Genomic DNA, 22,434 nt, shown 5'->3' on the forward strand with positions numbered 1-22,434 from the left:
TGGAAGAGCTGTCTTGAAACACGTCTGATTCCACCATTAGTCAAGTCCCGACTGATTGAGCTTTGACTTTGTGCCGAGCGAGCACGAAGGGTACACCCCCCCCCCCACACCCCAATGACTTTGACGATCGACATTATTGGAAGAGCTGTCTTGAAACACGTCTGATTCCACCATTAGTCAAGTCCCGACTGATTGAGCTTCGACATTGAGCCGAGCGAGCACGAAGGGTAAACCCCCCCCCCCCCCTCCCAATGACTTTGACGATCGACATTATTGGAAGAGCTGTCTTGAAACACGTCTGATTCCACCATTAGTCAAGTCCCGACTGATTGAGCTTTGACATACAGCCGAGCGAGCACGATGGGTACACCCCCCCCCCCCCCCAATGACTTTGACGATCGACATTATTGGAAGAGCTGTCTTGAAACACGTCTGATTCCACCATTAGTCAAGTCCCGACTGATTGAGCTTTGACTTTGTGCCGAGCGAGCACGAAGGGTACACCCCCCCCCCTCCCCAATGACTTTGACGATCGACATTATTGGAAGAGCTGTCTTGAAACACGTCTGATTCCACCATTAGTCAAGTCCCGACTGATTGAGCTTTGACTTTGTGCCGAGCGAGCACGAAGGGTACACCCCCCCCCCACCCCAATGACATTGACGATCGACATTATTGGAAGAGCTGTCTTGAAACACGTCTGATTCCACCATTAGTCAAGTCCCGACTGATTGAGCTTTGACATTGAGCCGAGCGAGCACGAAGGGTACACCCCCCCCCCCCTCCCAATGACTTTGACGATCGACATTATTGGAAGAGCTGTCTTGAAACACGTCTGATTCCACCATTAGTCAAGTCCCGACTGATTGAGCTTTGACATTCTGCCGAGCGAGCACGAAGGGTACCCCCCCCCCCCCAATGACTTTGACGATCGACATTATTGGAAGAGCTGTCTTGAAACACGTCTGATTCCACCATTAGTCAAGTCCCGACTGATTGAGCTTTGACTTTGTGCCGAGCGAGCACGAAGGGTACACCCCCCCCCCCCCACCCCAATGACTTTGACGATCGACATTATTGGAAGAGCTGTCTTGAAACACGTCTGATTCCACCATTAGTCAAGTCCCGACTGATTGAGCTTTGACATTGAGCCGAGCGAGCACGAAGGGTACAGCCCCCCTCCCCCCCCCCAATGACTTTGACGATCGACATTATTGGAAGAGCTGTCTTGAAACACGTCTGATTCCACCATTAGTCAAGTCCCGACTGATTGAGCTTTGACTTTGTGCCGAGCGAGCACGAAGGGTACACCCCCCCCCCCCCCCAATGACTTTGACGATCGACATTATTGGAAGAGCTGTCTTGAAACACGTCTGATTCCACCATTAGTCAAGTCCCGACTAATGGAGCTTTGACTTTGTGCCGAGCGAGCACGAAGGGTACACCCCCCCCCCCCTCCCCAATGACTTTGACGATCGACATTATTGGAAGAGCTGTCTTGAAACACGTCTGATTCCACCATTAGTCAAGTCCCGACTGATTGAGCTTTGACTTTGTGCCGAGCGAGCACGAAGGGTACACCCCCCCCCCCCACCCCAATGACTTTGACCATCGACATTATTGGAAGAGCTGTCTTGAAACACGTCTGATTCCACCATTAGTCAAGTCCCGACTGATTGAGCTTTGACTTTGTGCCGAGCGAGCACGAAGGGTACAGCCCCCCTCCCCCCCCCCCAATGACTTTGACGATCGACATTATTGGAAGAGCTGTCTTGAAACACGTCTGATTCCACCATTAGTCAAGTCCCGACTGATTGAGCTTTGACATTGAGCCGAGCGAGCACGAAGGGTACACCCCCCCCCCCCTCCCAATGACTTTGACGATCGACATTATTGGAAGAGCTGTCTTGAAACACGTCTGATTCCACCATTAGTCAAGTCCCGACTGATTGAGCTTTGACATTCAGCCGAGCGAGCACGATGGGTACACCCCCCCCCCCCCCCAATGACTTTGACGATCGACATTATTGGAAGAGCTGTCTTGAAACACGTCTGATTCCACCATTAGTCAAGTCCCGACTGATTGAGCTTTGACTTTGTGCCGAGCGAGCACGAAGGGTACACCCCCCCCCCCCCCAATGACTTTGACGATCGACATTATTGGAAGAGCTGTCTTGAAACACGTCTGATTCCACCATTAGTCAAGTCCCGACTGATTGAGCTTTGACATTGAGCCGAGCGAGCACGAAGTGTACAGCCCCCCCCCCCCCCTCCAATGACTTTGACGATCGACATTATTGGAAGAGCTGTCTTGAAACACGTCTGATTCCACCATTAGTCAAGTCCCGACTGATTGAGCTTTGACTTTGTGCCGAGCGAGCACGAAGGGTACACCCCCCCCCCCCACACCCCAATGACTTTGACGATCGACATTATTGGAAGAGCTGTCTTGAAACACGTCTGATTCCACCATTAGTCAAGTCCCGACTGATTGAGCTTCGACATTGAGCCGAGCGAGCACGAAGGGTAAACCCCCCCCCCCCCCTCCCAATGACTTTGACGATCGACATTATTGGAAGAGCTGTCTTGAAACACGTCTGATTCCACCATTAGTCAAGTCCCGACTGATTGAGCTTTGACATACAGCCGAGCGAGCACGATGGGTACACCCCCCCCCCCCCCCCAATGACTTTGACGATCGACATTATTGGAAGAGCTGTCTTGAAACACGTCTGATTCCACCATTAGTCAAGTCCCGACTGATTGAGCTTTGACTTTGTGCCGAGCGAGCACGAAGGGTACACCCCCCCCCCTCCCCAATGACTTTGACGATCGACATTATTGGAAGAGCTGTCTTGAAACACGTCTGATTCCACCATTAGTCAAGTCCCGACTGATTGAGCTTTGACTTTGTGCCGAGCGAGCACGAAGGGTACACCCCCCCCCACCCCAATGACATTGACGATCGACATTATTGGAAGAGCTGTCTTGAAACACGTCTGATTCCACCATTAGTCAAGTCCCGACTGATTGAGCTTTGACATTGAGCCGAGCGAGCACGAAGGGTACACCCCCCCCCCCCTCCCAATGACTTTGACGATCGACATTATTGGAAGAGCTGTCTTGAAACACGTCTGATTCCACCATTAGTCAAGTCCCGACTGATTGAGCTTTGACATTCTGCCGAGCGAGCACGAAGGGTACCCCCCCCCCCCCAATGACTTTGACGATCGACATTATTGGAAGAGCTGTCTTGAAACACGTCTGATTCCACCATTAGTCAAGTCCCGACTGATTGAGCTTTGACTTTGTGCCGAGCGAGCACGAAGGGTACACCCCCCCCCCCCCACCCCAATGACTTTGACGATCGACATTATTGGAAGAGCTGTCTTGAAACACGTCTGATTCCACCATTAGTCAAGTCCCGACTGATTGAGCTTTGACATTGAGCCGAGCGAGCACGAAGGGTACAGCCCCCCTCCCCCCCCCCAATGACTTTGACGATCGACATTATTGGAAGAGCTGTCTTGAAACACGTCTGATTCCACCATTAGTCAAGTCCCGACTGATTGAGCTTTGACTTTGTGCCGAGCGAGCACGAAGGGTACACCCCCCCCCCCCCCCAATGACTTTGACGATCGACATTATTGGAAGAGCTGTCTTGAAACACGTCTGATTCCACCATTAGTCAAGTCCCGACTAATGGAGCTTTGACTTTGTGCCGAGCGAGCACGAAGGGTACACCCCCCCCCCCCTCCCCAATGACTTTGACGATCGACATTATTGGAAGAGCTGTCTTGAAACACGTCTGATTCCACCATTAGTCAAGTCCCGACTGATTGAGCTTTGACTTTGTGCCGAGCGAGCACGAAGGGTACACCCCCCCCCCCCCACCCCAATGACATTGACGATCGACATTATTGGAAGAGCTGTCTTGAAACACGTCTGATTCCACCATTAGTCAAGTCCCGACTGATTGAGCTTTGACATTGAGCCGAGCGAGCACGAAGGGTACACCCCCCCCCCCCCCTCCCAATGACTTTGACAATCGACATTATTGGAAGAGCTGTCTTGAAACACGTCTGATTCCACCATTAGTCAAGTCCCGACTGATTGAGCTTTGACATTCTGCCGAGCGAGCACGAAGGGTACCCCCCCCCCCCCCCAATGACTTTGACGATCGACATTATTGGAAGAGCTGTCTTGAAACACGTCTGATTCCACCATTAGTCAAGTCCCGACTAATTGAGCTTTGACTTTGAGCCGAGCGAGCACGAAGGGTACACCCCCCCCCCCCCACCCCCCAATGACATTGACGATCGACGATCGCCCGATCGACGGCGATCGATAATATCGATAACTGCGATTATTTCCAATTATTTAATATTCGCGATAATTTATTTTGCAATAATGCTATCCGGTGCCCGATAAATTATTTCATCATTTAAATTGTTCATGAAAAGTATCAACGAGGTTTAATTAACAAGAGAATAACGGTTGCACAAATCGGTCGATGAGTTATTAAAGTTTTATTTTCCTTTAAAATTATATTACATCTTAATTCTTAATAATTTAATTTATTATAATTACACGCACTAATTTTCCTTTAAAATTATATTATATCTTAATTCTTAATAATTTAATTTATTATAATTACATTATTGGAAGAGCTGTCTTGAAACACGTCTACTTCCAACATTAGTCAAGTCCCGACTAATTGAGCTTTGACTTTGAGCCGAGCGAGCACGAAGGGTACACCCCCCCCCCCCCACCCCCCAATGACATTGACAATCGACGATCGCGCGATCGACGGCGATCGATAATATCGATAACTGCGATTATTTCCAATTATTTAATATTCGCGATAATTTATTTTGCAATAATGCTATCCGGTGCCCGATAAATTATTTCATCATTTAAATTGTTCATGAAAAATACCAACGAGTTTTAATTAACAAGAGACTCGCATAAATCTATCGAATTGTTCAAGTTATTATATCGAATAATATAGTAATATAGTAATATAATAATATAGTAATATAATAATATAACAATATAACAGTATAACAGTATAATAGTATAATAGTATAACAGTATAACAATATAACAATATAACAATATAACAATATAACAATATAACAATATAACAGTATAACTGTATAACAATATAACAACATAACAACATAACAACATAACAATATAATACAATAGTATAATAATATAAATAAATAAATAAGTTAATAATAGATAACAAATAAATTGTAATAATTTCGGTACACCATGTACGTCCTCCACAACTATAACAAATAAGAGATCGATCATTCAATATCATTGCATCATCGTTACGCAATCGACGTGGTCGAAAACCCAGCGAAACCTCCGCCGCGGTTATATTCCGGAATAAATCGGACATTTCATACGCGTCGATCGAACAGCTTCCTAAACAACAGATCGGTCGATAGAAGCGCAATCGTGCGCGTCCGGAAATGCCTTTAATCGTAGACCGCAGCACACAAACTATACCCCTCGAACTCGTTTCGCGAACAAGTGTCGGTCAGCCCCGGTTCAACAAGCAGTCTTACCGTTTCCCTTGTCCGATAATCAAAATCTGGAACAATCGGGGTGGCGGTGATCGATTGATCGACACGGTCGTGGAGAGCGGGTGACTCTCGACCCGGAGTTTTCGGACAGAGGAAGGCCCGCTCGATTTAATATAGAATTCTATTTACGCCGTCGGCGTGCATTGTTCGTTCGTGCGTTGACGTAGCACGCGCACGGACCAACACCCGGCAGCAGCCTACAGGCACGACGTCCTTGATCCGCCGATCATACACGGGTATAATTAAAGCCTGATGATCGCTCCATGGCTCGCAGATTGATCGGCGGCTTATCCGCCGAATCAGTTTACGGTAATCCAGAGGGAGCCGAGTGGTCCGCGTTGCACCGCCGAGGTTTCTGATCGCCTATCGAGCGTCTACAATTTCCCGGAAAATTTCGGGTTTATCTGTTGCAATAGCAATCGATCATTACTTATCCGCGTGTCTTCCAATTCTCAGAATTATTCGATTATTGTTGATAATGACACGAGTGCATTGTTACAAAACGTGTATGCGTTGTTATTAGCATTTGTATTGTTTAGACTTCACGGAGAGGTTCCCGAGGTGATTTGGAGCAACTTTTTCCTTTGCGAAATTTTTCTCCGAGGCTCCGTTCACGAGTTATTAAGGAAAAACGCGGACTAATCGGAGCGCCAGTGCGGCCAGCGCTTCGCCCTCGCGGCCAGTGCTCCGCCCTCGCGGCCAATGCCTCGTCGCGCCGGCCGTCTGACGCGGCGAGGGCGGAGCGCTGGTCGCACTCGCGCTCCGATTAGTCAACGTTTTTCGTTAATAACTCGTAAACGGAGTCGCGGATCGCATTTTCGCAAAGGAAAAAGTTGCTCCAAATCACCTCGCGAACCCGCTTGTACAATAATTTTTGGACTAATAATAATTTCTATGATTATTTTAAGCTGTTTGTATCGTATAAACGCTGTTATAATATAACAACACTGTCGTTCGATCTTTGCATATTTATGGCGTACGCGAATCTTAAAAGTGCAAGAAATAAATTAGCAACGTCTAACAGCATCTTCGTGTTATTATTAAACATTCCCGTTATTTCTGAACGCTCGAATTACAGTTACATATTATTGAGTGGCATTATATGTATATATTGAATGGCGTAACATATATGACGAAAATATAAGATGATAATCACGAGAAAAATCACCAAGAAAATTAGGACGGAAATCGCGACGTGATCTCAAGATACTCGACATATTTGCAAAACTCGCCACGTCCTGCTACCTGACTCGGCCGGAAAAGTTGCTGTCCTAAGAGTTAATAATTGTAGCACACGGAAAGAATCGTTTAACCGAACCTGATGATGGAAGAGGGGTGGGTATTAAGTAACGCACAAATACTTTCTGCGCCGATAAGTGGTGCTTGTAAGAAATAAAAATTTTATTTCAATAGTGTCCATCTCTGGAAAAGAATAAGACAAAAAAGAAATATACAAATCCTTGCATCATTTAAAAATCGCACAATATTGTTGCGATCACTCCTTTTATTTACATACAATAAAGAATATAAACTATAATACAACACAACTCAATACAATTATATTTCAGATCTTCCAACTTGAAATGTTGCTCGTTCGACGGTCCGATCTCGACTCTTCGACTGTCTGTTGTTAGCACTCTCCGATTGACTGTTGCTACCATTCTTCGATTGTCTGTTGCTACCACACTTCGATTGTCTGTTGCTAGCACTCTTCGTGTGTCTGTTGCTACCACTCTTCGATTATCTGTTGGAACAATTCTTCCGTTACAACACCTATCTTCTATTGCTTCTTAAGGAGTTGTTCACAGCAGTGCAGTTTCACATTACACTCGACTCGATTTGGAGAAATCGCCGTAACAATATATTTTTGTAGTTTCAGCATTCTGCTAGGGATGGCGCCACCAGTTCTTGGCGAGCAGTTACAGAGTTCTTCTACGGATGGTATCACCAGTTCTCGGCGAATAGTTTCGCTGTTCTGCCACGGATGGCGCCACCAATTCTTGGCGAGTAGTTTCAGCATTCTGCCACAGATGGCGCCACAAGTTCTCGGCAAATAGTCTCGGCATTCTGTCACGAATAGCGCCACCAGTTCTTGGCAAGTAGTTTCGACGTTCTGCCGCGGATGGCGCCACAAGTTCTCGGCAAGAAGTTTCAGCGTTCTGCCACGGATGTCAATGTTCTACAGAGTTCTATTTTTTTCCAAAAGAGGCACTATCATCGCCTGCATTCATACACAACGCAGGATCGCCTAAACACCAATTAATGGACATCTCTATACATATACAGTTAACGTTGAACAGCGGAAACAGATTGTACGCATAGTTGTATATGTACTTATCTATAGTAAATACCTATAGGTACGTAAATGTGCAAGGTGTGCATAGATAACCTTATTTTCCGACTGTGACATGTCGCTCACTCAAATATAAACAGCAAATAATAATTCGGTTCTCATCGCATTTATAATTATAAAAAGAATTACATATCAAGTAGAAGCAAAGCTGTGACTAAATCCAGCGTGCGGTGCAGTGTTCGTTTAACATTTCATCAAGGTAGATACTTGTTCCTAAAAACTCTAATTTTCGAAACAACTTTTCGTATTACAGATCAATGTACTGCTCGAAGGTCTCTCATACACGGAAAATGTCAATTATCGGTTTCGATCGATGCCACGACGAGCAACGCAAACGCCGTATCGAATGTCGCGGTTAAGGCTCACGGTTTCTCCAAAAATGTTTTTCAGTTTCAATGGTGCCTCATCTGTTTGAAATGTAATGGAAGGTTTTAATAACCATAGCAAATAAGAGAACAACAAGCAGCAAGGAAAGAAACTTTTGCATTCTTATGAACGGATACAACTTTCATCCATGGGGAGACTAAGGAACAAATACAGAATCCAAGCATGAGAATCGAAACAGCCAGCCTGTAAGCATGACCAGATCGATATGGTAATGTTGGTTGTTCGATCATTTTGTAAGCCTTCCTTTCTTTGAGTGTCTACATTTTCTTATTCTAGAAGGAACGAAGACTATATATTGTAACATGATACGTCCCTTTTTGGAAGAAGATGCCTGGTGTTACTGGGTTGTATCTGTCGGAGCTTTATTATCCTTTCTAGGGTTCATTGCTGCGTGTATTTGCAGCTGTCGGCGTAGTGAGACAAAGTAATTATACCGTTAGATATATATCTTGAATGGATTGAATAAATGTTAATTTTGAACAGAAACGAATTTCTCGGACTGGCTGGTATGGTAACGTTGAATAGTGCGGAGAACGAGAGTTTTGCTGGAATCCCGAACGATGTCTCCGCACGTGCTACTAGCCAGGATACTGCCGACATTGGAAGAAGGTAAAAAGCTTTCTTTTTTTCTCCTCTTATTTGTTGAAATGCTGTGTAAAATCGTATTCCATTAAACATAGATACGGTTTTAATCAATTCGATTTTACAGGACGATTGGCGCGAATAGAAGTCTTCCAGATATACCAAAGGACAAGAGACACGATGACACGGCCGAATCGGTGTCACAAGATATTTACGAAATTACGGAAACGACTGCCGACAATTCGGAGTTGTACGCCACAGTACAGGGCGCAGGTATCACAATTTTCTTCGGTATTGATCTGCATGGAACTGGAAAGAATATTTTTATGTAATTCTATATCGTGGCTAGCAATCGGTTGTTGTAACGAAGAATGCAATCGCATCGGTATAATGTTTCATCATTGGATATAGGTCTCACGGTAGAAGTGTCCGAACACGAGATACAACAAGTGAATCAACAAAACTCTTCGATCCGAAAGAACTCAACTCGTCGGTACTCGAGATTCGTGTCCGTCGCATCTGACAATGGTACGAACGAAGGTATGAATAGGATCGGTTCTGACCGTGGCTATTATCCTTCTAAGCGCATATTTTATCGATTCCAGTCGAGCATCCGTACGCTCAACTTAAAGATGTGCAGAAGACCGAGGCTAATCAAGGCTCGAGTAGGTAAGAACATTCGAAGACATCGTTGGAAAACGCTTGTGTAGGTGTATTGAGTCGACGTGTCATTTAAATGGTTGCGCATGTTTCAGGGACAATGTTTGGTCTCCGATCGATACCAGAATACCATCCGCGTCCACGAGTCAAGATGGTGAAAAGAATCCGGTTGCACCGCCAAGAACTCGTCGATCGTCATCTCACAATTCCCTGCTTTCCGACGACATCGCTTCTCGCGGTGGCGAGATTCAAGCAGCGAACGCGATCTCGGGTGGAGTGCAAGCGAATCAAGAGTTACCGTACATGACACCACCGCTGTTAATGCTATTGCCACCGTCGCAGTCACAGTCACAGTCACAGTCGCAGTCGCAGTCGCAACCACAATTGGAGACACCGTCGCAATCCCAATTATTACAGTTACCGCAGCAACCACAATCGCAACCCCAATCGCAGTCACAATCGCAGACACAGTCGCAGTCGCAGCAAACGCAACTGTCACGGTCTTCTCAACCGCAACCAACAAGTCCCCAGCAACACTTTAGCGGGGATTCTCAAGACTCGAGTAAGTCATCGGTGCATGAAAAACGTAGCGTGGCACATGAACGATTAACGAGAACAGAATGGTTCGATTTGCTTGGTCTTATAGAAGGATACACCAGTATAAGCGTGAGAGAGCCTCTGGCCAATATAATTGCTCAGACGAAGACGACTTGTCGCCAAAACCAATCCGGGCGACTGCTAACTGATCCTCACTACGCGACCGTGTCGGATGACTCCGGTGAGCCTAGTGTTCATTTGTTTCGAGTTCACGCGAACATTTTGAGCACATAATTTTTTCCGCAGACGAAATGTACGCTGCGATCGACGAACAAGACAAGGTATATACCAGCGGTAGCGAAACATATGCTCAGATTCAACCGACAACGACGGAAACCCAGCGAGCCATTCAGACCGAACAGGCGTCGTTTCCGATGATGTCGCGAGCTCCGTCTCGGTCGGACGAAGCGCAGTCTGCTGCACCCCAACCTCCGAGCGTGGACAGTTTGCGTCACGTGGCGCACGCACACTCTAGACAAGGTAAGTCGGTTGTATGTGACATATTCCATATTATACACACATTGAATATCAATGTATAGATACAACTAGAACTGATTCGGTCATTGATCGTAGCTTCGTCCTCGAGCGCAAACAGCTCGATCGTGAACCCTGGATCACCGAAGCCGGAGAAACGTCAAGCCAATTCTCCGTTACCGCCTCCGCCGGAAGGAATAACGGACATGTACGCGTCGATCGACAAGAGAGCCAGCAAAACCGACGACCGATCGAAATCGATTCTGTCCAACGGGAAGTCCTTGGAGGATATGTATGCTAAAGTTATGAAGAAGAAAAAGGAGGCTGCGGAGGAACAATCCGATCCGCATTTCAATACATACGGCGGTAGTTTGCATCACGAAAATATCGTCGGCTCTGTCGCGGGTACAGTTGCCAGGAAAACGAGTCTGGTCGAGACGAATCGAACTTCTTGGTCCAGCCACGAATCCGCGGAGACGCTAAGGAAGGAGCTCGATATCTCTGGCTGCACCTTCGCATCCAGTGTCCCGAGCGGAAGCATCGTTCGCGCGACCGACTCGGATGCGTCAAATTTGTTAAATGTTGTCGGCGATATCGTTAATGAAAATACGGCCTCTGGATCAGTCTCGGGATCTGGATCTGGATCTGGATCGGGATCGGGATCGGCATCAGGATCGGGATCGGTCTCGGTCTCTGACTCGTACACGTCGAAGGATTCGCGATACAGTCACAGCAACGATTACGGCTACGAAGCGGTCGCCTCCGAACAATCGCTGAAGCGCGCGACGCGCGATCTGAACTACGAGCCGCTTCGGGCGCGATTGGATTCGAGTTCCCCAGCAGATACCGGTGCTTCGTCTGCTCGACACGCGTCTCGCGACGATTTGCTGACAAATTACACCGCGGTACCTTTGATGAAACACCGGCAGGCCAGCAACGCAAGCAGCGAAGATCCTGGCTACGAGAAGGTCAGGTTACGGAGAAGAATCGATGCAGACCACGACACCGACTCGGAGCCGAATTATGAAAGTATGCCGCACGATTCGGGCGAGCCGAATTATGCGTCGGTTTGTCGACCAGGAGACAGCGACACCGATCCCAACTACGAGTCCGTCAATCACGGTGATCCGAATTACGAGAGCGTGAAATACATGAGCGTCGCTCGATCTGTCGCCGATGATCCGCCCTACGAACAAGTCCACGGCTTCAAGTCCGATCCGAATCCGGACGGATACGAACAGGTCAAGAAATATTTGTACAGCGCGGACTACGAAAGGGTCCAACTGAATCGATCCATGGAACCGATCGGGAACGGAGACACCGACGACGAACAATACGTCCAAGTCTAACTGAAACGCTAATTTAAACGCCAATCATATCTCGCCATTCTCGATATTCTTCTTTCACGTTTTGCGGTCCGCCGCTGCTTTCATCTATATTTTGAAGCAGCACAGCAATTTCAATGCAACGCGATGCAAATGCTGACGAAAACATCTTGCTATAATACTATTTATACGATATGTATGCCTGATCTGAGCATGCACGTACGCGTACGTCTTGTACCCGCACTTGTAATCCGTTTTATTAATCGGCTATTTCTACTTCTATACATTTTAGTACACCGCGTTAGCTTCCGCGCATTCTACTCGCCGCATACTCGACCCGCGTTTCGTACTGTATTATAGTACATGTATAATAAATAACGCGCACTGCTTCGCTCGCAACACGGGACAAGAATTAATCAAGACGCACGAGCGAGATCTTATTTATTCGATCGAACGCGGTATTTGTTTGTTGGAGTTTGGTTAAAAGTCGACGCACGCTGACCACTTTTCTCTCACTTTCGAGCTAGATAGTGCTAGAAACTTTTCGCCGCGTTCATCATCTAGATGACAGCGATACGACTAATGCGGTACAACTATCGGCTAAAGTGGTTGACAAGTGACCCGTGTACGTTCTGCGTTGGTCCTTTACCACCTTATAGCCCTCTTTCATTTATACTACCTTTGCCTTCTCACTTTCCGTTGCATCCTTACGCTTTCTCAAGTAAAGCGTGACTTTGCTCGAGTTTCTTATGTATATACTATACTATGTACGTATGCGTACCTGTTCGATTTTTTGTATAGTTGCTCGACGATCGATTAAACGAACCCCAATGACGGGCCTGTCGAAGCGGTACGCGCGACGATGTGATGCGATGTGTGGTGATAGCGCAAGGGTCAAAAAATCTTTGTATCTGTATATCTGTACACCCGCGGGGTACACGAGAAACACGTAAACCTCTCTCAAATAGCCGTCATATTTTTCTCCAATAGGATCGACTTAAAAGGACATGAGGAGAATTTTACAACGAAACATGCTTACTAACCGCAATCATTTGTATTCTTTTATATCCCATTGTAAAATAAAACGTTTTGTATACACAGTAAAGAATATCGTTTAGAATCGAATATCGTCTCTTTCTTTTTCTTTTTCCTGAATGTGTTCTAGCTTCGATTTTGCTCGCCCGAAGCAGGACACAGATTCGCAATGGTCTCTGTGTCAGGTTTATCCGCGTCAACGAACATGTTGTCTCGTCTTTATCGACTTTTTACAACTCCGTTGTCCCGATGCAACCGTTACACACGGTTAACCGGAAAATATGAAAATATCGTATTGTTGTGGTCGTAGACAGATTCATGGTCGATGGACTGATCGATGAAAATGGAAAGAAAATTCATCGTATTGCAGATTATTTCCCGCTTTTTCTTCCTTTGCACTCTCTCTCTCACTCTCTTCCTCTCTCTCTCTCTCTCTCTCTCTCTCTCTCTCTCTCTCTCTCTCTCTTTCTGTTATAACGCCATCGAATAAAATACGATTACATCGTACTCCGCTTTTCTTTTCAAAAGTTAAGCTAATATTTCGTACACGTGCTTGACCAAGATCGTGTATCCCAAGCTATTTAATTGTGATTGTCGCCGATACGTATCGCGAGAACGCGCGAAAACGAACAACGGCTAGACCGAATCAAACCAAACAGAATCGGATCGGATCGAGTCGAATCGAATCGAAGCGCCAAGAAATCACGCGAGCAAATATTGTTCGCGCAACAGCGAATCGAATGAACTCGGTACGACGTAAAAATATATTTAGCATTCTTTTCGAGGAACGTTGCGGTCGCGAGTTATCCGCGACTAAATCGATTTTGCGGTCTTTATCAGGTCTGTTGTATCGATCGAGGACGTTGGCATTAATTGTCTCTTGTCTGGGCGCGTATCTAGAACGTGACGTGATCATTTTGAAGGGGTCGCTGATTCTTTCGCAGAGACGTCTGTAAACGTTGTCGCGCTCCGTAACGCTCGGAGATCGCCACGACCGACGCGTCTTTGCCCAGCACACGATGCTCGCTGGAATACACGTTTCCCGACGTTTCCGTTTGTGTCATACACCGCCGTTTTGGTTGCACATCTCCTCGGCACACGTTTGCTCGGATTCAGATTTCGATTCCGCTTCGGACGCGGACGTGGACTCGAAATCAGAATTGGATCCGGTTCCGGAACCGGACGCGGTTTCAACCTTGCAGCCTCCAGTTTCGCCGTCGATTTCGGACACGCAACAGCAACAGCAATCGCAACCACTCGTCGGACTCGTCGATGCGTTCAATTGACAACTTGAATCTTGAAAATCGTTGTTCCGATCCTGCGGGTCTTGATACCGGTGACGATGACAAGGACCATGACGACGGTCGTCAAGATGTTGCTCACAATCCGGATGACGATGGTTATGATTATGGCTATGGCTATGGCTATGGCTATGGCTATGGCTATGGCTATGGCTACGGCTACGGCTATGGCTATGACTATGGCTGTGGTTGTGGCTAGAACTATCGCTATGGTTATGGCTGTGGTTGTGATTGTGGCTATGGTTATTGTTGTGACGAGAAGGCTGGTGATGGTGAAGATGCCGATGCAGATGATGATGCTGGTGATGGTGATGACGATAAAGGAGACTCTCCCGATGGTACGATCCGTGGATGGTGTCTACGCGTTGATGCAGGTCGTCTAGGTGAACCGTCTGAACTCGTCTCCTTAGTTTTCGATGATAAAAGAGACATACGATCAGTGCAACCAGTACCACGCCTGCAGCGTATCCCGCGACAACGCCGTAACTATCCGTCCATGCAACTTCTGTGTCACCTGAAACGCAATCGGTCCCCGTCAAACGCGTTCTCCAATCCTACTTCAATCCCATTCTCTCAACCACCCGCCCCCGGATAACTACTTCCCTTTTTCCCTGCCCCCCTTTCTGCCCATTTTCTGCCCTGCATCCCTCCCCCCTTGTCAACTAGTTGAGAATGATGTTAGCTTACTAGTCGTGTAAATTTCTAGCGTGCCACGAGACTCGGAACCCGTACCGCCTCGAGGTTCATGATCGCGTACAAATTCTCGCGGTCATTACAGTATCTTCAAAATAACATTTTCCGGAAAATGATCCTACCATCATAATCGTCGACCCTCGACACTCGGGAAGACAGTAATGAAAGTTGGACGTTGTCGAATGCAAAGGAAGGTCTATAGAGTACAATGTGGGGGAGGGAACTAAACATAAGCCGAAAGACAGTTATAGAAACTACCGAGAGTCTCAATAGTGAAAGAGAAAGAGAAGAGGGCTGGGAGAGTGGGGGGAGGGGGAGAGAGAGAGAGAGAGAGAATATCAGCGCGTAAAAGATGAGTCGAAGAAAACGTTTACATGCCATACCTTCGTGTACGAATTATACTTGTATACGCATAAAAGGTATCGAGATTGCATATGTCAGGATCCATGCACGTTAGCAGAAGATTCAATCGATAGAAATGAGAATAGATGAAGGAACTTTCGCCGATTCGATGCGCGTCAACGATTCTCGAAAATGTACAGATATTTTGGTTCGGTTCGTCGGGTCTCTGTTTCGTTGCTAGCCACTGCCTGTACGTTACTGATATATGTATGCACATTGTACATATGTATGTATACATACATATGTATATGTATAGACCGTTTCGCGGCGTTTAGCAACGATCGACTCAAGAAAGATGATCGATCCGGTTAGATGGCTCGTTCGAACTTAAATACGAAATACGAAATACGATACGTGTGCAATACTGTGAGTGAACTCACGTGACAGGGGAGATCATAGCATGCCGGATCGTCGGAAGCTTCGTGAAGGGCTCAGATGGCCACGAACGCAAAGCACAGAGAGAGAAGAAGCATGGCAGAGGCTCCAGCCGGTGCTGGGGACAACGGGGCTGATGCTGCACCTGCGACACCACACACCGTCGTTCATCCACGCGACCCTTTCATTCTTCCATCTCTATGAACAACTACTACATACCACTTACCTAAATAATTACATTTCTGTAAACATTTAATCTTCGAGTTTTATTACGACTTGGACCTGTGTTCGTCTTTCTTTCGATATTTATCGCGTATGGCTCTCTCTCTACAGTTTTCTCTGTTTTCTCGGATATTTCGGTGACGAGAACGCGCAGAATAATTCACAATTCACCCGCGTCGTACAAACAAGAATTTCATTTATTTACAAACCCGCGTCGTGTTCACTTCGATTCCATCCCATACCATACCCCCCATGCTCTATGTCTACACCATACCCCATCCTGTTCGGTCCGTCACATCCTCTCTCCGTTCGGTTCGATCTCGTTCTCGATCTCGTCCTCGTTCTATTCTATCGCGTCCTTCCTCTATTATCTCCATTACGACAGATCGATTCGCTCGCGTATACGTGTACGTACACATGCATATACATACGTAAGGGATCGGTTCTTCGAGGTATTAACGTACAAAAAAACCATACGTTTCGCAACTTTAGAACATGGCATCTATTCAACGATTCAAAGATATTACATATTCGTTAGATCCGGATTATATATATATGTATATATGTATGTATATATGTATTATATGTATGTACATATGTATACATGTATATGTATGCATATATGTATATACATATTCAATAATTAATTAGTTAATTAATTTATTGATTTCTTTATTTATTTACTTACTTAGTTACTTACTTACTGAATGATTGATTGATTGATTGATCGATCGATCGATTTGTTTATTTATTTATAGTTATGTACGTGTGCGTCCGAGTGTAGGTAAATCAAAATTGTAAAACGACCAATAACGAGGTAAGGAAAGTGGAGGGTGACGTGGAGCCGAAAAAAGTAAAGGTGGAGGAAGAATAGAAGCAGGAGGAGACGACAAATACGAAATAGTGTACGAGTATAACGAGAAGAACGAGTATAAGGAAAAGAGGAACCGCACAACATAGAACGAGTCGTCTTCGATGTGTCTAGCGTTTACGAAACTTACAGTTTTCTTCGTCCGAGGTGTCGGCCGGGCCACAATTGTATATGTCATTGCATCGTAGCGATTCCGCGATACAGTATTTACTTTTACTGCACAAGAATTGGTTGTGACAGTCGGGATCCATGCTTACTTCGGTCCACGTTGCCTTAAATCCCAGCTGTCCAACAGCTTTATCGGCCAATATGAAGCTGAAAGAAAGGCCAAAGGGAAACACGAGACCGTCGTCAGACTATAATCTATGCTGCCGTACTATACTGTAGACTGTAGAAGACTAGTCTGTAGAGCGTGGAGAGTTATTAGAGCGAATAAAGAGAATGCATACAAACCTAAGACGCATGTTGTTATCCTCGGATAGGTAAGTCCAGTTGACGTTTGGCGCCTTGAGACCGCAAAGCTCGATGGGTGTCGTGGCCACAGAGTACCATACGCGTAGAACCGCGGCGGAACAGCCTCGAACTAGAAAAACACAGATCGGTAAGATAAGAAATACCCATCGATCGTTAGATAAGAAATACCCTTCCTCCTTTCATGTACCTTTTTGATCACCTTCCACGGAGAACATTTCAAAGTACAACAGCACCCGCTGATTTTGACCAACTCTTATGAACCAATTGCAAGTTTTGCTAGCGTGATTTCTCGCCGGACCGTCGTACTTGTTCGGAAAGTTTGGACTGGCGATGATGCCGTAATTTAAGCTGCTTATGTTGGATCCGCAATCTGCAACCGGAGACAGATGGTAAGATTGAAATCGCTGGTCGTCGCGGGCGATAGTCATACCTCCAAATATCGGTTTAGCCACCTCGAACGTGTAGCGAGCTTTGAACCCGCTGTAAACCAGTTCCGAATCCGAATGCAGGATAACCTTTAAACCGAGAGCTCCGAGATTCGATTCGACGGGTCCCGGGGCAGTGCTGCCACAATATCTGCCGATCAACTTCTCCGTATTGTCCCGATACATGTTGTATATCTCCAGCCAGTCCTCTTGACAAGCGTCGATTCTGAAAATCCATCGAGCGAACACTGTATTCACTTCTGTGGTTGCAGAATTGCAGAGCAGAGGCAAACTTACCGCTTACTTAATCGCTGTAACGACTTACCCGTAATGCCCGTCCGTCACATTCGTGTTTTTCGTCCGCACCTTGAAGTAGTCGAATATCAAAGTGACCTGCTCGTTTGGCGTTGCCAGGAAAAAGTACGTGCAATTTGTGTCGCTCGGATAGTTGCTGGGATGTCGAGGCGAATTGAAGTCACCCTTTTTTCGGGACGAGCTGCGATAGGTGAACGTACAGCTACCATCGGGTGCCGCTGTACCCGGTATTTTGTACTCCGTCTCGAAACTGTACCTGCAACGCGTATTATCCAATTACTTGATCATTCGTATTCATATTCACATTTATATCGATTATTCGTTGGGCGTCAGCAAGCGATTACCTTGCTTTGAAGCCTTGACCCTGCGACTCGCCGCTACTAAAGACCATAACCAGCCGCGGACCGTCGCTAACCACTTGGGTCGGACTGCTTTCGATGCCGCATAATTCGTAATCGAATTTGTCGTAAGAATCCGTAGCCTCCTGACCTTTCAAGTACAACTTGAGATATCCATCGGTGCACGACGAACTAGACGATGCAAAACGAAGAGATAATTAGTCACAGAGATAGTCGGTTTTCGTTCGTATCGCAGCATCTTATACTTACTCTCCCGTCGTCTTGTTCTTCGGTATCTTGAACGTGCTGAATTCTAGCCGGACGCGCTCCAGATGCTGGGCGTCTTGCATTCCATAAATGAAATACCGGCACACGACTTTCGGTATGTACGGATACGGGAAGTTCGGGCTAACCACGTGCCCGGAGGACTCCTTCTTGCTCAAAATCTTTTGATCGCATTCCGATCCTCTGATGTGCTCACCCTTGTAAGCGGTTATGAAGTCTGAGTAGACAAAGACGACCGTGTACACGTACAACGAACGCACGCGTAAATACGTATATCGTGTATGATCCGAGAGCAGTGTCTACCATAGGTAACGTCAACGGTATCGGTAACGGGGCAAACGATTCGGCGAGCGTCGTTAAGACTGCTTCCGGTCAAGAGACTACATTCTTTGTTTTTTGGATCGATTGGGATTGCGGACTCACCTAGTTTGACGAAGCTTTCGGAGAACTCGAAGATTCCCTTGAAGCCTCGATTTTGCGTGTTCGCGGTACGTTTAAGCGTAACGAACGATACGAACAAACTGGACTCGGACGAATACAAGACCAAGTTTCTCTGCTGGCCGCAATACGTCCCGATAACGCCGGCCGTGCTATTCAAGCCATCGTACACTTTAACGTAGTCCAAGGGGCAGCTAAGTCCAAGGGCGGCAGAGAAGATCGCGTTCGATGAGACTGCGTTCTCTGTTTACTACTGTTTTCGCGAATTCTTTATCGAAACAGATAGAAGTAACCAGCTTATACGTACTGCGGGCCTCCGAAGAACAAGTCAAAGTCCCGAAACTCGAGGCGGACTCGTTGACTCCGTTTCCCTATAAACTGGTAACTGCACACAAGGTCTTTCGGATAGGTCCCAGGATACGTCGGAGACAATATGCTACCGCTCCGCTTGTTCTCTGAATTCACGGTAAAGGAACACGGTCTGCTCGGGGCTGGCGTTCCGACCTCGTAATCGGCTGCAAACCAACGTTTTCTTTCAATTTCTCTTTGCTTTTTCAGTTCTCCGGTTTTCATTTCTATGAATCTACGTCACCACAACGTACAGGCATTGATAAACGTGTAGACACCGCCGAACAGGCTTGGCAACGTGATATTTATGTCGGTGTAGAAACTGAAGGCGATTCCCTGATAGAGGGAGATCCGTCTTCGAGGCGGAATCGGGCCGCAGAAACGTCCTCCGAACGGTGTTTCGATCAGCTTGGTCATGTTCTCCGTGCGTATTTCCGTGTAGAAATCCATGTACTCGTGTACGCATCTGAAAATATCGATTTATCAATCCATGGATATCGACAGAAAGAAGAATTCGGCGAGCCAATACTTACGCGGGTAATTCTCCGATAGCAGCTCCTCTGTAATGTCACGTAGAAATCGGATCGATCAGATTGTTATAAAGCGAAATTATCGAAAAGGAAAATATCATTTCACAGGGACATGGAATTTGTAGAGACTCACCCGGGCGGTGTTCCTCGAAGTCCAAACGAAGAAAATATCAGTTGGACCCGTTGCCGAGGTCCGGCGAAAAACGTGTAGACGCATTGCCGAGACTCACCCTCCGGATTGATCAAGAGCGGGGCGTGAAAAGTTCCATTCGGCGGACCATCCGGTGTGCTTATGAACTTCTGATCGCACTCTGCAAAAACAATAATAAGCAATAAACGACGGGTCGAACGAAAAAGCTCATGCAAAGGTCTACTAACCTGTGCTGCTGCGAGGACAAAGCAGCAACAGCAGAACGACGACGGGCGAGATGAAGCTGATCCAAGGAGTATGCCAGAATACCGAAGCAGCCATACTGTACCCTAGGTCGTCCTAGGACATACGCGCGCGTCTTTCCATTATTGTTATTAATATCGTTGTTCTCGTTGCTATTATTATCCGGATTCTGATTGGTATCTGTATGCTTATTATATTATTATTATTATTATAATTATTATTATGCTGGTATTTCGTTTCTTCGGCGTTGTTCGCGAACCAACGCGATTACGCCGACTTTCGGCACTTTACCATGTCGTTAATCTCTGATCCACGCGCAGAAAGAATAGGAGAAATCGATCCTGGTCATGGAGGTCATCTGTAATCAGAGGCGTTACGCTGGTTATACACCGTAGATTCGTAGAACTCGTGATCGCGTTCCTGCTCCCACGAGAAAGTTCCTGAAGAGTGCACGATCGTGATGATGACCCGAGGGTCAACGAAACCCTCGAGATTTCTGTTTGATCGAGAGTTTGACCTCTCGACACGTTGGTCTCGCTTGGACTCGTTCTCGTGGAAGGCTCCGCGACGAACGTTCAAAACACGTTGCACCATGTTCCCTCTTTCCACCCCTTTTCGGGAAGACGTTCGCACGAGGACTTTTTCCTCGAATTTGTGTTCGAATCCGCCGAGAGACCGGAGGAAAAGCAAAAGGAATGAGGGAGCATAACGCAAAATAGAATTAGACGAATTCTCCGAGAGTTTGGGAAGTAATCGTTCCGCCGCGGATCGACGCCTGCGATTTGCCACGCCCTCGACCCTCCATAGAATCTTTCCCTTACCGCACAAGTCATCCCGATCCAACGCCGCCGCTTTCGCCGATGACACACTCGAATCCGTTCGATTGTTCCGTTTGCGGCGACGGTTATCCGCTTATCCGATCGTCCGGTTATCCGATCATCCGATTATCCGAGGAATCAGCGACGACAACTATAAACGACGACGCGTTAACGCGGGCCGGGCAATAATAACGCGTTCGAGTTCGAAAGCGGATCGGCCTGTTCGAACGGGAACAAGGCGATGGTCGATATCCAGCGCCGCCCCCGACGAACTGTTCCCGCACCAACAAAACCACCAGCTAACGGACTAACCTGGCTTCCATTCGGGTTGCACAACTCGTCCGATCTCGACGTCAAAGTCTCGTCTCCTTTGCTCCGCGGCCTCGTTTGTTTCGGCCTTACAAGGCCTGCGATCGACGCGGCGCTTCTTTACTCGTTCCTTCGCGCTGGACGGGTAATTCGCATCCGAAACAATCCACGAACGACCAACCCTCGAAACGATGCAAAACGTGCATCCCCCGGTTACGTGTTAGATCGAACACGGCGAATCTTCTCGCGACGACGCGTTCTTGCCGACCGATCACCGATCGTTCGGTATCTCGGAGATTTCGCGGATCTGGCGGAACTTCTTTTTTAGCCCCTCCCTCCCACGCCACTTTATCCCCCTGAAAACACGGGAGGAAACGGTGTTGGCGCCGCGTGACTAGACTAGGTCACCACCCTCCCACGTTGCGTCGAGCAGACTTAGCTACCACGCAGCTACCACCCAACTACCACCTAGTCGCGCGACTTGCCCCGTCGTCTCCGTCTTCATCCCCATCTCCGCCTCCGTCTCGCCTTGATTATTTTTGTTCCTTAACACGGACGTGCGTTTGCCACGCTTCGTATAATATGGATCGTGCTAATATTCCTTTTGCACGAGCCTTTGTTGCACAGGTGAACGCATTCTCGTCGATAGAAATTTTAAAGGTTGTTCCTAGAGAAGTCCTAGAGAGTGATAGAGATGCAGAGAAACAAAGAGATAGAGAAGAACGTACCTGTTTAAAAAATTCAATTGTAAAGGCACGCGATATACCGCACACATACTGCGAGACGTATCCATCGTTCCACTCGTCGAGTCTCGATCGATTAGGCGAAGTACGATCGAATAGACCTGGCATCGTAGACCGTTGATTTTCGGTAACGCGACGAC

General features: G+C 46.9%; 2 protein-coding genes across 14 annotated transcripts; one reads left to right on the forward strand and one right to left on the reverse strand.

Annotated features, from left to right (window-relative positions):
* Nucleotides 1-7,060: 7,060 nt before the first annotated feature.
* On the reverse strand, nucleotides 7,061-21,986 carry LOC117227223 (CUB domain-containing protein 2). 6 transcript variants are annotated; one of them, XR_004492019.2, is made up of 18 exons: nucleotides 21,555-21,981; nucleotides 21,246-21,393; nucleotides 20,716-20,782; nucleotides 20,409-20,520; nucleotides 20,164-20,341; nucleotides 20,034-20,060; nucleotides 19,755-19,966; nucleotides 19,460-19,667; nucleotides 19,138-19,346; nucleotides 18,700-18,931; nucleotides 18,436-18,621; nucleotides 18,102-18,347; nucleotides 17,782-18,002; nucleotides 17,539-17,721; nucleotides 17,331-17,460; nucleotides 17,008-17,192; nucleotides 15,790-15,929; nucleotides 14,688-14,828 (listed from the first exon to the last, which is right to left on the reverse strand). XR_004492019.2 is itself a non-coding variant. In XM_076518433.1 (17 exons), the coding sequence occupies exons 3-17, from the start codon at nucleotides 20,716-20,718 to the stop codon at nucleotides 7,790-7,792; spliced, it is 2,391 nt and encodes a 796-aa protein (XP_076374548.1). In that variant the 5' UTR covers nucleotides 20,719-20,782; nucleotides 21,246-21,393; nucleotides 21,555-21,980; the 3' UTR covers nucleotides 7,061-7,789. The 6 variants fall into 6 exon arrangements, 5 of the variants coding, with proteins under 5 accessions (XP_076374548.1, XP_033338178.2, XP_033338179.2 ...); XM_076518433.1 differs by lacking the exons at nucleotides 14,688-14,828; nucleotides 15,790-15,929 and adding an exon at nucleotides 7,061-7,848 and having other exon boundaries at nucleotides 21,555-21,980; XM_033482287.2 differs by lacking the exon at nucleotides 15,790-15,929 and having other exon boundaries at nucleotides 13,014-14,828; nucleotides 21,555-21,986.
* LOC117227224 (uncharacterized) lies at nucleotides 7,868-13,103 on the forward strand. Of its 8 annotated transcripts, none has more exons than XM_033482294.2 (11): nucleotides 7,868-7,957; nucleotides 8,207-8,525; nucleotides 8,617-8,764; nucleotides 8,824-8,949; nucleotides 9,050-9,195; nucleotides 9,334-9,462; nucleotides 9,528-9,591; nucleotides 9,678-10,144; nucleotides 10,229-10,360; nucleotides 10,426-10,659; nucleotides 10,753-13,103. In XM_033482294.2, the coding sequence occupies exons 3-11, from the start codon at nucleotides 8,643-8,645 to the stop codon at nucleotides 12,000-12,002; spliced, it is 2,670 nt and encodes an 889-aa protein (XP_033338185.2). In that variant the 5' UTR covers nucleotides 7,868-7,957; nucleotides 8,207-8,525; nucleotides 8,617-8,642; the 3' UTR covers nucleotides 12,003-13,103. The 8 variants fall into 8 exon arrangements, with proteins under 8 accessions (XP_033338185.2, XP_033338181.2, XP_033338184.2 ...); XM_033482290.2 differs by lacking the exon at nucleotides 7,868-7,957 and adding an exon at nucleotides 7,965-8,152; XM_033482293.2 differs by lacking the exon at nucleotides 7,868-7,957 and adding an exon at nucleotides 7,965-8,152 and having other exon boundaries at nucleotides 8,226-8,525.
* Nucleotides 21,987-22,434: the final 448 nt, after the last annotated feature.

This window comes from Megalopta genalis, chromosome 2, assembly GCF_051020955.1.
Source record: "Megalopta genalis isolate 19385.01 chromosome 2, iyMegGena1_principal, whole genome shotgun sequence".
NCBI lineage: Eukaryota > Metazoa > Arthropoda > Insecta > Hymenoptera > Halictidae > Megalopta > Megalopta genalis.